This window comes from Cyprinodon tularosa, unplaced genomic scaffold, assembly GCF_016077235.1.
Source record: "Cyprinodon tularosa strain WSP-4 unplaced genomic scaffold, ASM1607723v1 ctg12, whole genome shotgun sequence".
Lineage (NCBI taxonomy): Eukaryota > Metazoa > Chordata > Actinopteri > Cyprinodontiformes > Cyprinodontidae > Cyprinodon > Cyprinodon tularosa.
In genome coordinates, this window is record NW_024038003.1 from 1,766,662 (window position 1) to 1,784,487 (window position 17,826).

General features: G+C 35.8%; 1 protein-coding gene across 12 annotated transcripts in view; it reads right to left on the reverse strand.

The window, feature by feature from the left end:
- Positions 1–17,826, reverse strand: part of LOC119773645 (receptor-type tyrosine-protein phosphatase S-like) — a 116,735-nt gene that overhangs the window by 47,513 nt on the left and 51,396 nt on the right. For 7 of the 12 annotated variants that reach the window (XM_038270773.1, XM_038270718.1, XM_038270763.1 and 4 more), the window contains exons 6-7: positions 6,916–7,026; positions 5,391–5,402 (exon numbers count right to left, since the gene is read on the reverse strand). In XM_038270773.1, the coding sequence (XP_038126701.1) occupies positions 5,391–5,402; positions 6,916–7,026 (123 nt within the window). The remainder of the gene's footprint in view (positions 1–5,390; positions 5,403–6,915; positions 7,027–17,826) is intronic. The other 5 variants (XM_038270802.1, XM_038270749.1, XM_038270740.1 and 2 more) reach the window with 1 other exon arrangement.

Genomic DNA, 17,826 nt, shown 5'->3' on the forward strand with positions numbered 1-17,826 from the left:
CTAAAATTTTAGATGCAGAGCTCAGGCAGGTGCTTTAGAATAAAGAAAGCTCATAACCAAGGATAATCCCTCAGTCGCTCACCGGGCCTCTAGCTTTAAGTTAATCAAGTTGGGCTCTTGATTCCCTGTTTGCTTTTTCTATACATTTTTTAAGAGCTTCAGACATTCAGTCTTTATTAGAGACGCTATCATTAGCCCATTCCTCTGCTGGGAGTCTGCTTGCAACAGCCTGCAAAAAGACTTGGCACAGCCAGAAGGATTACTGCAGTATCTCTGTGGAAACTGTACGGCTGACATTTACAGAGAGCCATCCTGTCTGCACCAAGGACAAAACTTTCATTAACCACTGTAATAAGAGGGAATCATTATATCCCCAGAATACCTAAAAATGAGAATGGGTATGATTAATATTAAATGCCAGTGAATGGAGACATTTTAGTGATGCTGGTGAAAACAGGAGCCGAAAAAAAAGGACAAAACCATCACTGTTTCCATAATAAGTTGTTAAATTCATGCTGATTTTTCCGGTGTTGCTTCTATTTTCAAATATCCATTACTGTAAAAATGTCCACAGCTGTATATTGGTTATTTATTCTCCAGGTTCACAGTATTTATATTATAAAACACTATAGTACAGAATATTATTAGTTTATTTTTTAACTCTTCAATATTATGTGGTTTTTATACGCTCCTCTAAGGTCCACATTTGTGTGACAATTTTTTATATATTCTTTTTCCTGCTGTAAACGCCAGAATTTCTACATTGTGGGACAATAAAGGGATTTTCTATTCTATGATTTCCTTTTCCTTGTCTATTTAGGTTCTTTGAGTAAAAGTATTACTGGAACAACAAATGCAGTTTTATTTTAGATTAATCAAAAATGGTTTAGCCTAATTCCTAACTGGTGAGATAACATGAATTATCTGCAGCCTTTTTCCACAACTGAAAGCTAAATTTTTACATTAGGAGAGACCTCTGTCATTTCTAAACATAAATAGAACAATGATGACTAAATTAAAATAAAGTTTTGATATAAATCTGTCAAGGGTTTGAATAATTTTATATGTAAGTCTCTGCAAATTTAAGTGGTATTGCTATGAATGCTGCAGCTGGCACATACATGTAGGCCTCAGGATAAAGAAATCACAGGGCCAAATATCTACAATGTAATTTAATATGCATTAATGCTTCATGCTTAAACAAATAATTTTAATCTTACTTTATCTCAATAATAATAATAATTGTTTAGAAAAGATTTATCAAATGTAATTTCCATCACATAATGTGCAAAATTTTACCATAAAATCTTTCATTTTATCTAAAAAAATGTTTTTTTGAAAGTTTGTTAAATTATGATTACAATTAACTTCTTAAATCTGACTGAAAGACTATAATAGACAGCTTAAAGGTGTTCATCCTTAAAACAATGTGAAAATGTTCCCTTTAAATAGATATATTTACACATTGTGGTAAGTCATAGTCTAACATCAAATCCAAATATGTCTGTAATTTAGGGCTAAAACAGTTTCAATGCAGTGTAATATGCTTTCTGTTGAATCTTTTTTTTTGTTACCCTAACCACCAGTATGCTTTCGCACAAAATGGAGAAATACTACCTATGAATATTTTTATAAAACATGTGGATCCTTTTCTAAAAGTAAGCTCAACCAGATTTAACCATCTGGTGAATCACTTACAGACAAACAATTTTCGAAGTCAGTACAGAACCAGCCCACTCCTTATTTTTGGAGCATGCTGAGGCTCAACCAACAGTCATTTAAGCACATCCCTACCATAACAGTATTGTTACCTAACCACAGAAAAGTTCTTGGTAAAGTTTTTCTTTTATGAAATGTAAACTATACAGCTACACATACTGTATATTTAATGTCATGAGTCATTGTAATAACAATGTGCACAGTATCACAATCACGAAGGATTTGCTGGAAACATTTTTTGAAAAGGAATAACATTTCAGGTGCCATGCATTCAATGTTTTCTTGATAATAATATATTTCACAACTTTGCACTACTTGTCTGTGACTACATAATGGAAGAAATAATGTAGGTTGATTGCAATTAATTTCACCATCCCGTTATTAAAAATAACTTTGTCCAATTTTCCTAATATTGTGCAGCTCAGTTGGAGTCATAATGAGCCTAAACATCAATGAGGCATTTCAAAACAGAAAATAATTTAGTTCATGTTTGCAGATCTCTTTTTCAAGATCCTTAGCAGAGCAAAATGCATGCTTATTGAAGAATTCATATTTGCAAGGTTGGATTGTTTAGATCAAACTTGGATGTTCGGACATAAATATTATTTGATATGTTTTAAGGTAAGACTTGCCGAAGTTTAAAAACACAGTAAAGTCTGTGTTGTAGCAAAGAAGAGAAATTTCAGTGAGAAAAAAATATCAGTCACTGCTAAAAAAAACAACAAAGTGAACAGATATTCTGAGCAGGATTAATAGTGAGAGTTGAAGAGAAACAATATTACTGGAGGATTATGTAATGCAAAAAATAAATAAATATATAAATGGATTTCATTATTTATTTATTGTTGGACCAATTTTAGTACAGACTAAAGTACCTCAGACAGCTGATAGGTAGATATATGAGAAAAACAAGAATAATCCCAAAGAATCTGAGCCTCTGCATGCTGAAAACCAAAAGGCCCTTAGACAAAAACACAGTTAAAAAAGCTGATGTTACGCAGCTTCAGGAAATTGCTACCAAAAGTTTTTTTGTTGTTGCTTTTTTTTTGCATCTATCTAGAAAATTCTCACTGACTACAGAACAGCAAAACAATCAGATTTATTATCAGATGTTGATGGCAGGGTAAAATTAAAGTAAGACCTATATTAACTGTTGAGGTTTCGCATTTCTTAACTGGGTTCTATAATTATAACTCATGTGAACAAAACTAGGCACTACAGATTTCATCATGCATAATTTATGAAACAAAGATAAAGTGAAAAGAAAAAAGGAAAAGATAGAGTACACCCTTCAAACACTTGAAAGGTATAAAAAAACGATATAGTGACTTTTAAAAGTACCTGTAATCAAACAGCGGGAGCTTTTTTTATATTTTGTCAAATGATAGCCACAAACCTCAAAGAAGAGTATTGGGATTTTATGTGGCAGAAGACCAAAAATAGTAAAAAAAAAAGTGGTTTGCTAATCTGAAAAAAACAAAACAAAACTGAATGTTGTGTTGTGCATTTCTCTTTCTATTATTCTGCTAGTTGACTACTGGTCCCTTCAATTTCTAATAGACTGAGCGGCAGATCGATTCGTTTTCAGGCTCCTCTCCTATGGAGCCAATTACCAGTTTAAGTCCATGAGGCAGACATGTTGTCTATTTTTAATACTGCGCTTAAAACGTTCCTTTTTAATAAAACATATAGTGGTTCAGGTTTTCCTGAGCTATCTCCATAGATATGCTGCTAAAAGTTTAGTCTGCTGGAGGACATAGGGACCACTTAACATCATTCTGCTTCATCCTATCTCCACCCTACAATTCTGCAGTATTTTTTGGTTCAATCCCTAACTTTATCTTCTCTCTGCTTTTCTAGTGAGTAGCTTCATCTAGTCTGTTCCTTTTTTTTATTTTTTTTATTTTTTTGTAGTGTTAGGTCCTGTTTCTCTCACAGACATAGCTATGGTGTCAGCTTTTACTGCCATCAACTGTATGTGCTCATTATTTATCCCTCTGACATGAAAACTGGCTCAGAGCACATCGGCTTGTCTGTATCTTTCCTAGATAGGGCCTCCTGTGGAATGAGTTGACCGTTTACGTTTGCTAACAGAAAGCATTAATTAAAGTGCTATGACTCCAAAGTTTTCTCATTATTTCTCATTTTAAAAATTTCTATAAATGCTTAAATGCCCTATGTGATATGCTCTATAAATGTTTAAAAAGGAGAGCAGAATAATAATATAAAATTTCTAACTTAGTTTTACTGTTTTCAGAAGATGCTGAGGGTCTCCCATATGGTTCCTGAGGGCCCCTTGGACACTGCATAGTTGAACCCTGCTGTAAAGTAAGTGACAAAATGGAAGCGAATATCTAAGTGTGTCTTGCAAGTCAGTGAATCAATGCAATCAGCTGGTGGTCCTTAGAAAGAAACTTTTAACCAACCGGACTGTATGATGTGATTGAATTGGCTCTGTAGAGTGCCTTGAGATGCCGTGTGTTCTCAATTGGCCCTTTATAAATAAACTGAATTGAATTATTCAGCCAACGCCCAATATTGTGCCTACTGTGCTTTTCAATATTTCTAAAGCACTGTCAAAATGGAGGAACAATTGATTTGTTTTAGTTTTACAAAAAATCCTGAGTAGGCCATTCCAGCATGTGATTGAAAACAAACATCTGCGATGCAAGATTGTGCCACCACCACATTTCACCATGAGAATGTGTGATATGCACTATTCCTTGTGTATAATGTACTTTTCATAACTATAATTCAACTCTATTAGTTTGATTTTTTTTTACTTAGTTAAAGTATCATTTTAAACCTGTTAGATAATCAATCTAGAATGGCTCCTTGTGAAAACTTCCCACATGGGATAAAAATGTATGCACACAACCCTTCAGTAAAGCAGAGTGGTCAGAGGAGCTGAAACCATCTCTAGAAGCAGCAGTATCTGTTCAAATATGCATCACTCAAGTTAAGTTTTTTTTCCCTTGCCCATCTTGGGTTTGCTATGGATTTTGCCCAAAAAGAACCAAGATCTACTGACAAATCAAACATAAGACTTCAGAACAAAAAGGGGATAGCTAAAGCTTTACTGTGACTGCAACATTCCCAGTCAGTGCAACAACTGGAGCAGATGTGATGACATGGGAGAAGGACAAAAAGGTAATACATAAACTGAACAAAAGGGGCAAAACAGAAAAGAGCTGCAATACATGACAAGGCTGCAAGTTCAATAATATCACAATCCGAGCACATCACTAGGCATGAACTCACACTGCGCCATGCTCTTCTGTCAGTCCGTCAGTCAACACCCATGCAAGTGGTGCTCCTTTCTCTTTCTCTCTCACTCCTTCCATGCAAACATTGCCTCTTTTTAATCTTCCAATTCTTGGGTCTCCATGACAACAAGATCATACCATGCAGAAAACATTGATCGGGAGTGAAGGCAATACCAAGGGTTCTGCACACAAGGCCTCACAATGCAGTCAAGGCACTCTGCTGCATGAGCGGACCGCTTCGTCATCCTCGCAGCAGCTTTGTTCTCCTCATTTTTGGACACAAGGTTTAATTGTCTCACTTTAAGCTACTCTTTTCCCTCCTCTTTTTTTGGGTTCCTGCTGTTTCAATAAGTGACGCTTTCTGAAACAAAGGAGTAACAAAAGCAAAGAAAAGAGCGCACCAACCTTCTCGAAGCTCTGAGGGATGGAAGGGGGTTGATGCAGAACACAATGACGTGAGGGGGGGAGAGAGAGAACGAGGAAACACAGAGAGAATAAAAACGGCCAGCGCAAAGCCACTCTCGCCTCATCACAACACTTCCGCACTCACCTCACACAACACATACATACAGTGTTCTGATAAGCCACGTAAACATAGAACCAGAACTTTTAAATCCGAACATTGGCCACTGACTTTGAGCCTACAAGACACCAGCACCCAGGCAGAGATTGGTGTCAGTTCGTTACGAGAGATTGTGAACAATCTCTGTTCATTTCCCAATTGAGATCAAAGCACTGTTCCTTGTCAAAGTCTTCATTTCTCATACCTATTATACTTTTAATGGTACAACCACAAACATTAATTTCTATAAATCATCACTAAAGCATGATGCTTCCACCACCATGGTGCGGTGATAGCTTTTTGCCTCTCATAACATTCTGTATGTTGGCCAAAAACTCTGAATAGGACATCTTCTTCTTCAATACCACCTGTTAATCTGATTTCTAAGTTCCTTATGTTAGGGATGGGTACCCCTAGTCCTCAAAGGCTGGTGTCTTACAACACCGTTTCCTTGGTCCAGTGCATTTGAATGAAACAGCTGCATCATATCCTTGATACACAGCTTGTCCAGAGTCCTGGTATTCATTTGATTATTTTACTCTGGTAAGTTGGAGCAGGGACACATCTGAAAAGATCAGGACTGTAACTACCCATTCCAGCTATGTATTGTTAGGCTTGCAGCTGTACCACAGTCTTTCAATTTCTTTTGATGATGCATCCAAGGTGGTTATTCTAGGTGGGATATTGTTGTACAACAGGACTCCATACTAATGTCCCCATATTTCCTCCAAGGCTTGTCTGTTGTGTTTCTTGCTGAACATTATACTGCTTATTCACCTAAGTTCTTTAGATAAACTCTAGGGCCTTTTAAAGAGCAGCTGTTTTCCTACTGACATTAAATCAAAAACAAGTGAGCAATATTTTTGGCTTAGGTTAACACTTAATGCAATTGATTTAACTGATTTTTATTTGTAAAACATAATCTATTGCATTAAATCTTAATAAAATAAATTGTAGTTTGTGGTTGTAACATACTGCAAAAGGCAAGAGTTCAAGGAGTGTGAATACTTTAGCAAGGCACTATGTTTTCTTTATATCCGCCTTCTTGTACAGAAACCAGTTTAGGAGCAAGATCAGAGATGTTTCCATGCAGTTAAACCGAGGCATGGCTCACTCTGCTTCTTCTTTATTGTATGAGAACACACCAAGGTTTAAGGTGGAAGGTGGTTGTGAGAAATACCAAAAAAAGAACAGGGTCAACATATATTATAGACAATGGATGGGTTAGTAATACTTGTTTAACAGCACGGTCATGAGAAAAGAGGTAGTTTTATTAAAAAGAGTGCCTTAATAGAGGTCCATAAGGGTTGATTTTTTTGTCTTTGTCTGTCCGTGTGTGTGTGGATGTGTTCAGTGTTCAGGTCCTACCTCGCACATAAAGGTTTGCTGGGGAGGAGTAGCGTACGCCTTGGGAATTAGTAGCCACGCACTCGTACTTCCCTTGGTCCGTCTCTTCACTGTTTTCAATCTGCAATGCTCCTGTGAGAGAAGAAGCAAAGGTTTACTTGTGTTTTAGTAGAGAAACAAAAACCAAAAAATTTAGGAGAACACTGCTGGATCTGTCTTCCTGTTACAGTTTGACCCTTGGGGTAGCCTTACCACCTGTTGCTTGAGCAAGCAAAACAGTGTTGCTTAGATGTTACTTCTGTGAGGCTGGCTCTAAATGGGTTGCACTTGCCCTGAAGAATATTATATTCTTTGCTCTACCACCTAACACTCTTCTCCCTCACTTCTTTACAAACAACGTGTTCATAGTTGAAAGGCTTTGTGCAAAAAAGTTGGCAAGTCAAAAACAACTGACTTTTTGTAAACTCAGTTGACACTTCTACTTGTGTACCTCTGTTCCAGCTCGTGATTCCTCTCCTGCTGTCATGAAAAAAAACTCTGTTGCTTTCTTGGCAGTAAACTGACAGCAGCTTTACCCTGAGGCAACAACCCAACGACGCTCTTTAGCTCTTTACTTCTTCAATCTTTATCCTCCCACCTAAAACCTGCCGTGATAAATAGCGTCTGCCTTAATGTGCTATAATTACACACTGTATTTATTGGGTATTCTTCAGCTTCAAAGGCTGCTACTCTCATATATGGTTTTGTATCTTTCATTTTGGAGCAAACAGCATTTTGAATCACCAGCAGAGACTTTCGATAATTTTCTTCTGTTTTTTTTTTTTTTGCTCATTCTGTCAGTCTGTTTTCTTTAACTTCAAGTCAACCGAAACTGACTTTGACATGAAGAAGCCTGAGGAAGCACAAACCCAAGCATTACACTCTGCAGCTCTGCATTGAGAGGAGAAAGGCACATTATAACAAAGATGCATGCATGTGCAGGAAAAAAATATTGTATAGAAGTGTGTTGAGGGGCAGGCTTGTGCACACACACACACACACCCACACACAGACACACAAACACCCAGATCAGATCTGTCCATGTTGTGTTTTTCATATATCAGATTGTCTGAGAGTGATAAAAGTTCCTCTGGCTTATAAAGATTTAAAGGGAGATACAGAGATGGCACACTGTTCCTTTCACATATATAAGTAGTGCTGGAATAAAAACACAGACCCATTTTAGAAATCTGATAATAAGAATAATTGAAACACAATTCCTGTGTTTCAAAAAGAGATAGAAAAGCTGTATCTGGAGAGCTGTACTTCCAAAAACAAAAATATCATACAATGTTATGCATAAGAGATGTATTTAATTTCATTTTGTATTTCATATACGTTATAGTCTCCTGTTCATTTTAAAAAGTGAATGGGAAAATATTTCACTTTCTCTGCTGCTTCAACAGAGGTAAAGATACATCTGCAACCAGCTAAGGAAATATAGAAAAACACCAAATGGCCGTCATAAAAGATGCTAGCCATCAAAGAAATAAGAGCAGCTAAGCTCCAGGTGTCATTTTTTATGACACATTATCAGTAGCAACTCCAACACCTGGCATCTTAACCATACTGTACGGTAGTTTCTTTTTTTGATTTGGACAAATGTTGTATTTTAAAAAAGAGCGTTCTGAAGGGTATTAACGCAAGATGACGGCCTATCTCTCTCTCTCTCTCCTCTGGATTCTGAAAATGTCAAGCGAAGTTATCAGCTATTGGCAGCATCATGCATTAAAAGTTAAAAGAGCTTTAGTATAAAATTGTTCGCCAGCAATTCTGTCACATTAAATGTCTTGCTTTAACGCAGCGTACATTGTTCCATTCAGCCTCGATCAGTGTTGCTATTATTTTTGTTAGGACAAATTACATAGAAATACCTGCACAATGCAGATAAATGACGCAGCGTACATGGGGGTTGCTGGATGCCCAGATGAAGGAGACTGAATAAATGCAACTATAAGGTGGGGTAAATGAGTATCATTTGTAGATATCCATGTTATTTTAATTTATTCAAACACTGTGCATACAGTTTCAAGCATTTAAGAATTATTAGGGATTTTAGATTTCTCTAAAATAGTTTTATAATTCCAACAATGTTTTGTTCCTACTGGTCAATGCAGCCAATCAAATTTGTTTTGACTTATATCAGTATCAAACATCATAACTGAAGCTGAACCAAAATAGGAAAATCTCAATGACATCTCTATTCTCATAAACCTGCTCATTCTTTGATTACAAACAATGCTCAGCTCTAAGTCTTCTGCTGGGATCTGGGCGCCTAAATATATTCATTCAGCTCGATAAACTGTAATTGCATGTTTGTCACTTTGTGAGTCTCCCCAGGTTGAAATATTTTCTCTAAATGCATTTTCACAAAAAAAAAAAAAAAAATAGTAAAAAAAATAAAATTCACATTGTTCAATACAGATTGCAGACATTTCTAATCCTTAGGAGTAAAATCTTAAATACTGTTGTATGAAAAAAAAGACAAAAAAAACGACAAATCTTGAAAGTTTCCTCATTTTTAAACTAAATCACATTAAAATATGATGTGATATTATTCCCAGTTCTGAGAGAAATGTAATTGGCCTGGCTCTCTGAGTTGGAGGATTAAGGAGGAGGATTCTGTTTATCACAGTCAGCTCTCACCAAGAAGAAGGAAACACAAACTTCCACCTATTTCACTGAAGCAGTTTCCAAACTGTCAGATTAATTTGAAGTGATTCAACACCTAAGCAGTCTTAAGCACCCTCTTTAATCAAAAATATTTTCACCTCAGAACTTTCAAAGCTGGTAAAACCTTATGTATTTATTTATTTATTGTCCCAATTACATTTACAAATCAGTTGGGACCTGACATGCACAGATTCTATTCATAATATATATCTCGGATCAGCTGTGGGGGAGATTTTTATTCACGGGTAGGTAATTGGTGTAAGCTTTCAGTGAAGCTTTGTAAGGGTGTAAATAATGCCAAGAGTTGTATTTGTGCTTGTCAACTCTTGTATGGATCTATTACTGTAATGGAACTGCCAACGAAACTACATCAGGTGGTAATCATTTCTGAAAGGAAACGTATCTTTACATCCTCCAACCAGCAGGAGATTTATTACAGCTGTTAGAGGGCTCTGACACCTAAACACGAAAACCAAATTAAACCAAACAGTTATCTGCCCAAGCAGTTCTGTATTGAATAAACATTACAAAAAAAAAGTAAGGTTGCCATCTAAATGTAAAATTGTGGTTGAAAAATAAAAGCTGGAAATATGATTTCTTAAAAAAGCAGCTGGTGATCTGAGTCTAAATACTTCTGATCATCCATTACTGTTATCCAGGTGGTCATATAAAAAAAAAAAAAAATTTACTTTTTCTGCTGAGTTGATGCACAATATTTAAGTCATGTCAAGGAGTGCAAACATCGCTTCACACTCCACTCATCAGTGGGAAAGTGGTTAACACAGGAAGAAGACTCAAAGCTACTGTAGCTATCTTCCGTATCTGTTAAAAGCTTAAAATTAAGTAAATACTACATATTTGTATAAATAATTGATAATAGCTAAATGCAGGAAGGCTGTACAGAATGATTTACAGTTATTAAAGGAAAATAGGCTGAAACCAATATTGACAGTTCAAAGCCTTCCAAAACCTTAAGCTCAGAAATCAGCCATAAAACATCATCTGTGCAGCCATAAAACATCTTAGATGGGTGAAAAGGGTTTGACTTCTAATGTATTTGTGTAGGCACAATTAGGACAGGAGATACTGGGTAAAAAAGGCAAACTTTCAATCTGTTTTTGCAGGCTAGATAAAGACAGGACCGGGCCGACCAACTAACTTGCCATAAAACAGATGTCCATGCAGGCCCAATATTTGTAGGGCTGATTTAATTTACCCTACACATGTGTTTGCTTCCCCTTCCACTTAAATTAATTTAAAAAAAGATGGAGTTGATTTATGTGAAAAGCCTTCAGAGAGCTATCGGTTAACACAGTCATACTAGAGAAACTAGTACATTTGTAGCAATTTAAGATGTTAACTTGCATTTTAAAATCTATCTCATTTAAACAAGGATGGTGGTATTAGGATTGATGATCGATTTATTTCATCTTTGGGGGAAATTGCCCTAGAATGTAAAGAGCATTGGCAGTTGTTGCAGCTCGGATGCACCAATTTAAACTTGGTCAAATTTAGCTTTGAGTGTCCATGATAAATATTTATCTTTATTTGACTGAACAATAAAACCATTTTTGCCTTGAAGTGAGAGGTGCACCAAGAAATCAGCAGATGGCTGAGATGCATTTCCACCTGGACTGACCTTAACCTGTGATCTAGTTAACTGAAAAATCGGATTTCTTTCCTGATCAGTGAATGTACCACACATAAACAGTATTAGGTCAAGGTAACAACCTTTTCCTGCAGGAATCAGACTCAAAGTTGGGAATTCACTTGCATTAAGGGGTTTACAAGGGAAGTAGGTAGAAGTACAGGAATTTAAGTTTTACACATGAGGACATAGCTTCAATTTATTCCAGCAGTGAGAGAGATCAAATCTGTTAACAAGACAGCTGACTAGATTGCAGGATGTTACTCTGTTTTATCCTTTAAATCTTTCAACCTTTTGCATAGAAAATGTGCCCTTTCTCACACATTCAAACATGAATTACAAATGATAATTCATGTCTATTGGTGGCAGGAAGACATAAATGATACTTAAAATGTGTTTATTTTGATTATTTTAGATCATAGGTCTTAAATATTAATCATAGTGGACAAAAATCTATTTCGGCAGATCAAAGTTTTACAAGAACTTGTGACTGGAAATTTGTGAATTTTCATTAGGATGTGTGTCTCTTCATTCATGCACATAAATAGCAAATATTGGCATATGAACAGTCGTTAACATTGTGGTTTCATCAAATGAAAATGACAAAAGTTTAGTCTGCTTCTCTAATTCCAAGCATACGTCTGTGCATTTTGCATCCGAGTGTGTTTAGGGAGCCCAGGCAACGCTAGCTGAGCCTGTCATCCATCTGCTTCTGTCTTCTGCGGCTACATGAAAGGAAAACAGCTCTTGCTCATCCCTTTTTCCTCCCTGTTTGCTTTCTCTCATTTCTCTGTGGTACAGGGCAGAGTAAGGAAATAAACAGGAATAAATTAAACGATCTACAAGCCAAACCTTTTCTTCTGAAAGCAATAGAGGCAAAACGGGCAGCTAGAGGATGTCAAAGTGGAGGAGAGGTGCCAATGGACTGTTGAAAATCTGCAAACAAGGCACCATCTGACAGCTGGAAGCCACTCATACGGTTAGCCATCAGCAAAAATTTGATATTGGCAACTGGAGTCTTCTTTTATGCAAAACATGTAATTATAATGCCAAAACAAAACAGGTATTTCTTCTATATATACAAAAAAGGTCAGGGGTGTATAAGCAAACAACAAAGACAGAGAGCTGGAACAAACCTGCCGTAATGACAGGCCGAGTGGGAAAGCAGGGGAAAAAGGGAGTAAATGACCAGGGAAGAAGAGGGAGAACAGTTTGTTAGTGAGTCTGGAAGCTGCTGACAGATCTGGAATGAGACGTTACTGAAGTAAACTGAGCTGCTGTGAAATCATGGATGGTGTATTATGTCTGCTGGGCCCAGAGCTCAGCTAATCAGATAACAAGAGATACGGCTAACCTGATAGCTTTCCCAGAACATCCAGGTCAGAGAGATCGCCTGGACACTTATCCCCCCGCAAGGTGAGAAAATAGTTTGAGTCAAGACTGGACAGCAAGAAATGGAAAACGTAATTTAAATGAAACCGCGAAACTGAAATATGTAAAAAATTACTCAAGAGTTTTTATGTGATACAGTCTCATTCAATGATTCACTTTCTTATTAATCCCAAAGGAAAATTAAATAAGGTGGAAATTAAATCATAAATAAATCTGAATATTACTCGTAGCTTTCTTATTTTAGTTGCTTAATTTAATATGTTATCACACAATATGTTAAATACACAGTTATGTTTCTAAACCTTTATTTTAATTTTCAGTTATGATGATTTTACACTGACGACTAAAAAGAACATGACATCAAATGTAAGAATATTAAATACAACCAAGAAAAATAGCTTAATACAGGAATGTTGGCTTAATGAAAAGCTTATCGACCTACTAACAGGTTGTTTTTTTCAAATGCTGCTTTTGATTTGACAAATAAGCTGCTCTCTTAGTACAAAATTAGCTGTAAATCTGGTGTTAAAATTGGGGTTAGCTGTTCTGACCATTATCATATAAGGGGAAAGTAGACGCTTATATATAGCTTTCACTAGGCCAAACCACTGTTACTTGTCCTATTGAAGATCAACAGTTTCAATGTCACACTGAGTTACAAATATTGGAAATAGTTTAACGGTTAGAGACAAGAAGTTGCTCTATCTTCACAGCCTCTGTTTTTGGTCAAAAGATGATCTAATTAGACCTGAGTGATCGTCAAATACAGGATTAAACAAACATTATTTTTTAAATTATGATATACAGTAAAAATTCAAGTCAGTGAGTTGCGTTAATGACTTTAATTAAAAGTTGACAAGCTTGTTTACTAACATTAGCCTTTTACTGTCTGGTTAATAGTTAGCCTGTCTAATACAGTACTAGCAGAATTAGATCAGGTGATGTAAGTGGTAGATCTTGGTGGCCCGTTCTTCAGTTAAATCAGGTTAAGAGCATATAGACAAATCAGAAATTACTATTTTTACAATCTGAAGAATTGGGTTTATTATGAAAATGATTTAAATTATAACAATTCTGCTTCTTATGTAAGTTGTTTTCATTATATCTTCATTTTTATTTCATATTATTTTATATTCGATCTTTTCTATTTTATAATTGCATTGTATTTTATGATTGGGTACATCACCTTGGTCCTGTTAGTGTATAAAGTGCTTCATAAATAAAGTTGGTTTGGTATTTTAAGAATTGTAAAATGAAAAAAAGATATGATATATATATATATATGGTATATATATATATATATATGGTATATATATATATATATGGTATATATATATATATATGGTATATATATATATATATATATATATACCATATATATATATATATATATATATATATATATATATATATATATATATATATATATATATATATATATATATATATATATATATATATATATATATATATATATATATATATAGCATATATATGATGAAAACCATAAAAAAAGAAGCTAAAAGCCTTTATCACTATCTTATGTTGTTGTCAACATGTTCTACTGTACTGTATATGTTGGTATAAATAAGAAGTCAGATCTACATGTGAGAAAATAAAAACCTCAGGTGCTGTAGCCTTTTTGCAGCTCATGTATTGCATTTTGTAACCATTGTTATTGCAAGTGTATGTGTTAGAACAAATGGTTTTAAATTCAAAGTACTGGGAAAGTTACTATGCTCATACTGTTTTGTCTTACATTTGAAGACTAACTGTCCTCTTTAAGTCACACTGCTATCGGTTCAAAAGTTCAGCATATGGAGGAGGTGGAATATTCCCTGGTGCTGACAGAGTGTCTGCATCACCAGATTATGTAATATCATTCAATCATTGATGCACTTCAATTTGATATCGAAGCTACCTATGTGCAACATGTTTTTTATTTTAATTCTCAGTTCATTTGTTGTATGAATTGTACTTGCTGTAAAATTAAAAGGAAAATCAAAAATTGTCAGGTTTGGTGGATGTTGTGGACCCAAAAGCAGATTAGAAGGAGGCAGAGATGAGTTATTGCAGGTTTAATGTAGAACGCAACAGAAGCAAAAATCAGGAGCCCAAAAACCAGGAGAGGCCAGGAGAAAACACACATGTGGAGAAACTCAACAAGAAGAAACCAGCACTGAGGAACTTCACAGGAGGTGTATAAATGGGAGAGAGAAAAAAAACTGGGGTAATCAGCTGATAGGGAACAGGTCTAGATAGAAGCAACTAGAAGCTAGGGGAAAGAAAACAGAGAGCAACACAAAAAAACTAACACTACTGAAATATAACTAGAAAATCACTGCATAATATAAAACCAAGAAAAGGGTCAAATATTTTGTTTTTCACTCATCTATACTGTGTTCAAGTGTTTTTAATACTATGTTGTTTTATGTCATACATATTCTTTTAGCCTGCAGGGTAGCAAATTGATCCTGCAGAAACATTTACTTATCCCTTACAAAAAAAAAAAGAGCTTCTTTACCAAGTCTTTGGGGCCAGTGTGTTTATTTCCCACTTTAATCCTTTGGAATCTGATTTTGTGACTAAATGCCAAAAAACTGCCAGGAACCCACCCCCCACCCCCTATGCGTGTACACAGGATTAAGTGAAGAGAGGAACAATATTATTCAACATCGTGTGACTCAAACACTCTTATTACTATAACCTTTGATCAGACTCAGCTCTCAACAAAGACAAGTCCATCCATTATCAAGTAATCGAACCTTTGGGTCCATATTGCATGCCATCTGTTAGAAAAGGTCTTAGAAGCCTGTTAAGTGCTTTGAAAAACTGCAGTCCTTGGCCCCGAATTTCATTGACAGACTGACACCTTGTCACGGTTCTCCTCACGCACATCTAAACCAATGTAGCAGATGGCCTGAAAAAATAAATGCATGCCTAGTTGAGGTATAAAGATGTCAGGAAAAGTTCAGTTCTGTGCTGCACCATATGTTACAGCCCCCAGGAAGGAAGGAAGTGCATGTGCAGCAGGTATCAGATGTGTAAACACAGCGCTGATGGCTTTGGACGGCTACCTGCGTTAGAGAGACCCCCGGTGGGTGATGGATACCTAATGGCTGTGAGAGGAAAGAGAGCCCTCTTTTGTGTGTCTCTTGCTGAATAATTTTTCATCTTGACCCACGTGTGGCATAAAAAGTATTTCTAAGACCCAACAGAGAGGAGGAAAGCAGAGGGACAGAGAAGAAAGCAATGATTGTGGCCCAGAGCAGATTCCTGGCTCGGGTCCAGTAAGATCTGGCGGCTGCCCACTGAATCAGATGCATTGCTCAGATGGGACCACCATTAAACATCTCATCTAAAAAAAGTGTTTCACCCATAACACATTTTCAGAGCTATTTTCTGCCTAGCTCATGTGTAATTGATTTCCTTAAAGTCATTTCAGTGCACTGTTTGGTTCATTATGCAGCACATTCTGCTCTTCGAGTTTGCGAGAGCTTTTGGTGATTTTAAATCCTATTAAAGACTGCGAAGAATCTTGCCATGCCATTTGTCTTGCTTCTGTTTCAATGATGTGAAATATCACCTAAAACAGTGTTCCACTGAATCACTGTTATGTCTGTCTTGCACTTAAGGGCGGACCTGTAGAAAAGTAAAGATAAATTAACATAAAACCTTTAAGACAAGGTCTAAGAAGCATTAAGTTAAACTCAATAGCATTTCTGATAAATGTTATTTCTGAAGTAGATACCAGGGCAATAAAACCCCTACTTATGTTTGAAAGAGGTTGTTTCTGTTGGATTCATGCAGCAGTTATGCTCTTTACTCACAACATTCCACCCACAGCCAAACTGCAGATTTTCTTTTTTTTGCACAAGGTAATTACACTTGTAGGTTCTCTACAGTATATTTCAAAGTGACAAGTACCCATTTTTCTACACATCAGTGGACTATTGGGAGGAAATTACACTTAAGATTAGGTCTAGGGGCAAAAATGGGTTTCTCTGTTACTTTCATGCACACAGCCGCTCTATCAAACACGGGAATTTGTTACACGGCGAAGCATTACAACCTGCTCCATATGGAGAGAAAAACTGCAGCAAATTGCTTGTGAAAGGTGCAGGGAGGCAATTAAACATGCAAAATGTATGTTATAGAAGAAAAAAAAATGCTAAGTACTTAACAAGAGCAGCTGAACGTCTTCTGAAAAAAAAGGAAAAACTATTGATATTTCTGGATTTGGAGGACATTTATCCACAAACATAAGCATGTTGCATCATAATGTTATGATGTTCATTAACTCCGGAGGAAATATTCTTTAGGATTTGCATTAGCACTTTACTTTGATGATTTCCTAAGAACATTATGTAAAACAAATAACACTTGGGTTTGTTTTCATGTTGCCACTTAAAGTGCATTGTAATTACTATAGCTATACTGCTTGTGTTACTTCTTCTGGACGATATATTTTGAGACATAAACCATTTTGAGAAACTATAAGGATTTTCTTCAAGGTAGCCTGAACTAAACATTAGGAAGACAGCAACTATATCATACTGAGGTTCTCAACCTGAAGTTCTTGATAAACAATAACACTATACTTTCAAGTAAGGAACAGATTCTACAATTTACTTAAGTACAAAAGTCAAACATTACTTATGTTTTTGCCCTTAATGATAAAAGGATAAAATATTTCTTTTAAAAGCAGCTATTAAAAGTACGTCCATGCAGAGAAGTTAGGTTAGTTTTCCTCTTTGTGTTCCTCCCTACCAACTGTGCTGGTAGAGAGAACATAAAAAATCCAGACTTGGTCTAGTTTTGCTAAATTAACATTTCAGACAGATAATATAGATTAAACTGAACACAAGTCTATATAAGCTATATAAGCAGTTGCATACCTTTACAGCTCTGGGATTTATCACATTATTAGAGCTGAAAAAGCATTAAAATTAAAATAGACCTTGAAACATAATCAAGATGCAAATTTCAAATCAAAGACAGGAGCAAAGGATAGGAAATATCTCGCATCTCAGATTCTGAATCAATTGTCTGCTATATTTTCCAGACCTGCCTTTATTCATGAGGTAACAGTATTTTTCTATGAACTGTTCAATCTGAGGGCCTTTTGTACCAAAATAAGGACATTTAGCTGGTCCTCACTTCCTTTTTTTTTATTAGCA